Source organism: Mobula hypostoma, chromosome 11 (genome assembly GCF_963921235.1).
Source record: "Mobula hypostoma chromosome 11, sMobHyp1.1, whole genome shotgun sequence".
Classification (NCBI taxonomy): Eukaryota; Metazoa; Chordata; class Chondrichthyes; order Myliobatiformes; family Myliobatidae; genus Mobula; species Mobula hypostoma.
The window spans coordinates 95,027,139-95,032,620 of NC_086107.1; the positions used below are offsets into that span (position 1 = coordinate 95,027,139).

At 56.5% G+C, this 5,482-nt stretch overlaps 1 protein-coding gene across 1 annotated transcript; it reads right to left on the reverse strand.

Annotated features, from left to right (window-relative positions):
• Positions 1-1,847: 1,847 nt before the first annotated feature.
• cldni (claudin i) lies at positions 1,848-4,243 on the reverse strand. The gene is made up of 2 exons (XM_063063298.1): positions 3,923-4,243; positions 1,848-2,580 (listed from the first exon to the last, which is right to left on the reverse strand). The coding sequence occupies exon 2, from the start codon at positions 2,574-2,576 to the stop codon at positions 1,914-1,916; it is 663 nt and encodes a 220-aa protein (XP_062919368.1). The 5' UTR covers positions 2,577-2,580; positions 3,923-4,243; the 3' UTR covers positions 1,848-1,913.
• Positions 4,244-5,482: the final 1,239 nt, after the last annotated feature.

The following is a 5,482-nucleotide window of genomic DNA, read 5'->3' on the forward strand; positions in this document are numbered from 1 at the left end:
GGGAACAGGCCTTCCGGCCCATCGTGTCTATGATGGTGTCTACGTTGCATTGTTTCTGTGTCTGTCCTGGGCTGCCAGCTCCCATCCCTACTCTCCCAGCCGAGAATCACCCACAAAGCTAGATCGGCCACAGTTCGCCCGTTGTTTGAAGTGAGCATGGACCGTGGGAGGGTGAGGAGCGAGGCTGGGATTGGACCCGATTTCCCAGGGTGGATCGCTTCCCCTTGGGAGGGAGCATCCCCATTTCAAGACTGGGATGTTCCAGCCTAACAACCTGTTCCGTCCATTTGATCTCCTCTCCAACCCCTCTCTCCTCCCCCACACCGCCTCTTCCCGTTCCCCCTCCACTCTCTCTTCCACTACACACTCCCCTTCCCTCCTCCACCTCCCCTACACCCTCCCTTTCCCTCCTCCCCTCCACTACACACTCCCCTTCCCTACAACCACTCCCCTACACCAGTGGTCCCCAACTACCGGGCTGCGGACCGGTACAGGGCCCACAAGGCATGTGCTACCGGGCCGTGAGAAAACGATATGAATTAGCTGCACCTTTCCTCATTCCCTGTCACACCCTGTTGAACTTGAACATAGGGTTGCCAACTGTCCCATATTTGTTGGGACATCCCGTATATTGGGCAAAATTGGTTTGTCCCATATGGGACCGCCCTTGTCCCGTATTTCCCCCGCTAAGGTAGTGCGTTCCTATAAAACCTTTTGTGCCGAAATAGCGAAAATCGAAGAAGCAATTACCATTAATTTATATGGGAAAAATTTTTGAGCCCTCCCAGACCCAAAAAATAACCTATCAAATAACACATAAAGCTGAAAATAACACTAACATATAGTAAAAGCAGGAATGATATGATAAATACACAGCCTATATAAAGTAGAAATAATGTATGTACAGTGTAGTCGGGAAGATTAAGCCAAAACCGATTTGTGGGGGAAAAAAATCGGCACGTACACCCACGTGCACACAGGTGCCCGCGCAAGGCTTCATGGTCATTGTAGTCTTTCCTGGGGTAAACACAAGTGTCCCGGGATTTGACTGCTAATTTGTCCCTTATTTGGGAGTGAGAAAGTTGGCAACCCTAACTGTAAAAGACATGTTGAGTTGAGTTTAACCCTACTTGAACACCCTCCCCCCCCCCCCAGTCGACTGGTCCACAAGAATATTGTCAATATTAAACCAGTCTGCGGTGCAAAAAAAGTTGGGGACACCTGCCCTACACCCCCCCTTCCCTCCTCCACCTCCTCTACACCCTCCCCTTCCCTCAACCCCACACCCTCTTTCCCTCCCCTTCCTGTCCCCAACACCTCTAATTTCCCTCCTCCCCTTACATCCTCCACTTCCCTTCCTCGCCTGTTCCCTACACCCTTTCCCTCCACCCCTCCCCCTCCCCTTCCCATCCCCCAATACTGCCCATTTCCCTCCTCCCCTTCCCCTCCTCTCCTCCTACCCCTCCCCTTCCCCTCCTCTCCCCTACAACCTCCCCTTCCCTTCCTCGCCCATTCCCTACACCCTCTCTTTCCCTCCTCCCCTACCCCAATCCCTATACCTTCCCCCTCTCTCATGCCAGGGGTTAGTGGACTGGAGAAGGCAGCTGAGATGGTGGACATACTGGGTTAATGTCGATTTATTTATTGTTATAACGCGCGGTCGAAGCCGTAAGTATTCAGTGACCCCACCTTCCCTCACCGGTGGAGCTCCCTCCCTCTGCCCCCTCAGATTAATTTATTACCCTGTCCACGCTCCAGTCGCCCTCCCTCCCTCCCTCTCCCACACAGACCCCTAACCCTCTCCCTCTCTCTCCCTCAGATGGTTATCGCCCCTTGCCCTTCCTACACCTCACTCCAACCCCGTCCTCTCCCCACTCCCCTCAGCTGATTACCACCCTACCCCCTCTCCTCCTTCAGAGGAAGTTACTCCCCGCGTCGTCACTCCACTTGCCTCCCTTCCTCCCTCCGTGGCTGCTCGCTGCCGCAGCCGACCCGCCGGCCCGGCAGCCCCAGCAGCCGAGCAGCATCCCGGCCAGCAGCAGCACCGCGCCGTTCGCCCAGCCCAGGTAGATGCAGGGCCCCAGCGACACCTCCAGCTGCTCGGAGAGCAGCGGGTGCTGGTACTCAGTGGCCAGCTGGAAGGCGGGCCAGGAGACGGCCAGCAGTATGGACAGGGAGGCCACCAGGTAGAGGAAGGCAGTCGCCGCCAGCAGCCGAGGCCGGTGGACGGGTGATGGGCCCCAGCGGAGGCAGCCCGAGCCCAGGCAGTGCAGGATCAGGGCGAGCAGGCCAAGCAGCAGGCTGGTCAGGGTGAGCAGGCGGGAGGCATAGACGTCGAGCGGGATTTCGCCGCCGTGCGCTGTCAACATCTGCCGGCAGTTGGCCTTGCCGGGGCTCGGCAGCACACAGCTGGCCCAGAGCCCCTCCACCGTCCACTGACGTAGCAGCAGGCCCCGGCCAGAGGCCACGGTGCGCCGCCAGAACGGCAGGCCGCAGCAGGCCAGCACCCCCAGCTCGCCCAGCAGGCCCAGCAGCAGAGTCACCACCTGGAAAGCGGCCGGCGGTGGGGGCGGCATCCGGCTGGTGGGAAGAGGAATGGGAGGGAGGCAGTAGGGAAGGGAGAGGGGAGGAAATCAGAGGAGGATTGGGGGAGGAGGGGCAGGGGAGAGAGCAGAGGGAAGGGAAAGAAGAAGGAGAGAGGAGGTGGAGAACATGGAGGGAGGGGGTGGAGGAGATGGGGAGAAAGTGGGGGGTTTGAGGAAGGAAGAATGCGAAGAGTATAGATGGAGAACAAAGTGGGGATGAGGAGGGAGGGAAAGGGAGTAATGGTGGAGGAGAGTGTGAGGTAAGGACGAGGGAGGGAATGGGAGTAAGGGTGGAGGAGAGTGTGAGGTAAGGACGAGGGTGAGGTAAGGACGAGGGAGGGAATGGGAAGGAAGGGAGACAGGTGGAGAAGAGACAGGAAAGATGTTGGACAGGAAGAAGGGAAGGGGAATGAGAGGGTTGGAGAGAAGAAGGGGTGGGGAAGGAGGGAAGGAGAGAGAGAGAGAGACAAGGTTAATTGTGCACACTCCGACAGGACGTTCATTTACTAACACACTGTGGCATCTTTCCTCTGAATCAGTCATTCCTGTCCGAGACCCAAGGGAGGGAAGAGCCGGATTAGAGGAGGGATGGCTGTAGGAGAGGGGGAGTGCCCCACCATACCACTGCTCCCAGCGCGAGTCCCCTCCCCCTCTCCCAACTAAATCGCAACCCCCCCCCCCCCGCTTCATCCTTACTGGGATTAATTCCAGAAATTCCTGGGATTTGAAAAAGACGTCCCTCATCAGCAAACAGGAACTCACTTTCGGGACTAATTAGCAAAGATGCAAGTGTTGATATACTTCGTCATATTCTAATGGATTCAGTACTTACAACAGCTGATAAAAATCATGAAATCGCCCCTAATTGCCTTCCTGTTAGGACTACTCACTGGCACAAGTCATCCTGAGTCACTCCCACATGAGAAAGTTATTTAGAAGTTAAGCAAACAAAAGTTTGGAGAGTATTTTGGAACCAACTGCTGATGCCCTGAAAAACAAGTCCCATCCTTTCCCACTTCATTAAACGAAAGAGTAAGCATTCAGCAAATTCAGAGGTTAGGTTAATAATTTTCAAAAAAGCAGGTGGTGAACAAAGTGAAGTCCCATCCGCACTGTCCCGTCACACACAGAGTGAAGCTTCCTCAACACCAGCCCCCATCACACATTCCCGGAGTCAGATATATAGCGAGTCTCACTTCACAACTTTGTGGTCAGATACAGAGTGAAGCTTCCTTCATACTGCCCTGTCACACCGTCCTGCGGTCAGACCCAGAGTGAAGTTCCCACCAGTCCGCCCTGTCACACACTCCCAGAGTCAGACGTAGAGGTACACCTACCTAGGTACTATTAGTGCCTCAGGGAAGTCTGGTCCTGTCCTCGGTCTTCTTGAACTCTCGGTCCTTCTCGTCCCCCTGGAGCCTCGCACGGGGTCCGAAAGGCAGGGCTAGAGAGCTGATCTTGTGCAGCTGGTCCCCAGCAGATTGAAGCAGGGCAGGGCAGGGCAAGGGGGCGGGAGGCCAGGAGGGAGGGAGTGACCAGCTATGATTGGACCAGCAACTGAAGGACAGGCTGTCCCTATCTCAGGAGAGGTGAGACAGGACAATGGTATCTGTGAATCCCTACCCTCTCCCCCTGTCTCTTTCTCCCGTTCTCCCCCTCCCCACCACTCTCCCTCACCCCTCCCTTCCTATTTCTCTCCATATCGCAATCCCCTCCCTCTTCTCTCTCTTCCTCTCATTTTCCTCCTCTTTCCCTCGCCCCTTCCTCCCTCTCCCCTTCACTCTCTGCCCTCCTCCATCTCCTGCTTCCCCCCACCGCATCTACCACTCCAGATTCTACTGTACCCCCATGTGCCCCTGATGCAGCCCTTCTTGTCTCCCACCCCTCCACCCCTTCCTCTCCTCACCGCCACATTGAGCGAGGCTGGACAAGAAGGCGGGTGGGAGAAAGGGGGGAGGGAAAGGAAGAGGCGGGTAAGAAGGAGTGGGGGAAGAAGGGACTGAGATTGAGAGGCTGGGAATGAGGGAGGGTGGAGGAAGGGGTGGGGAGGGAGGGTGAAGGAAAGATGGGGAGGGAGGGGTAGGGTGGCGAAAGACAACACAGCGAAAGGGGGAGAGGAAGGGGGTGGGAGAGAAGGGGGGTAATGAGTGGCTGAAAGAGAGGAAGGGGAGAGAGATTCCAGAAATGTGAAGAGAGGGAGGGAGAGGTAAGAGAGCGATGGGGAGGGAAAGAGGGATGTAGAAGAGAAATGGCAAAAGGGGGAGGAAGAGAAATTGGGAGGGAGAGAGAGGGGGTGGGGGAAAGGGGGGAGATTGGAGAGAGGGAGATGGGAGAGAGAACTGAAGAGGAGGAGGGAGGGTGTAGAAGTGAAAGATAGGGAAGGACAGAGAGAGGAGGTGGGAGAGGGGAGATGTTAAGAGTGGGAGAGAGAACTGAGGAGAGAGGGAGGGGGTAGAAATGAGAGATGGGGAAGGACAATGAGAGGGGGGATGTTAGAGTGGGAGAGAGAGAACTAAGGGGGGGGGGTTAGGGGAAGCAAGAGATGGAGATGGACAGAGAGACGGATGGAGAGATGGTAGAGTGGGCGAGGGAGAACTGTGGAGGGAAGGAGGTGTACACAAGCAGTGGGCGGGTGTCCCAGGAGGACACTAATTACCATGCCGTGACTGAGCCAGGAAAACACCCTGGTGTTTGTGCACCACGCTGATGGGCTTGCTGATAAGAGCTGAGCGGCAGGAGGGAGGAATGGGCTCGTGGGGGGGGGGTGGTTGTACGGGCACTGGGCTGGTCCAGGGTCTGGGGCCACGCTTGGGTCCCTCAATGAGGGACTCTGGTCCAGCCTAGGGAGGCAGGTCAGGGACTGCACCTGGTGACGGAGAGGCCAGGAGAGGGAGGGG

Excerpts from the sequence above, each read along its gene's own strand:
- cldni (XM_063063298.1), bottom strand. The coding sequence starts at position 2,576 with ATGCCGCCCCCACCGCCGGCCGCTTTCCAGGTGGTGACTCTGCTGCTG.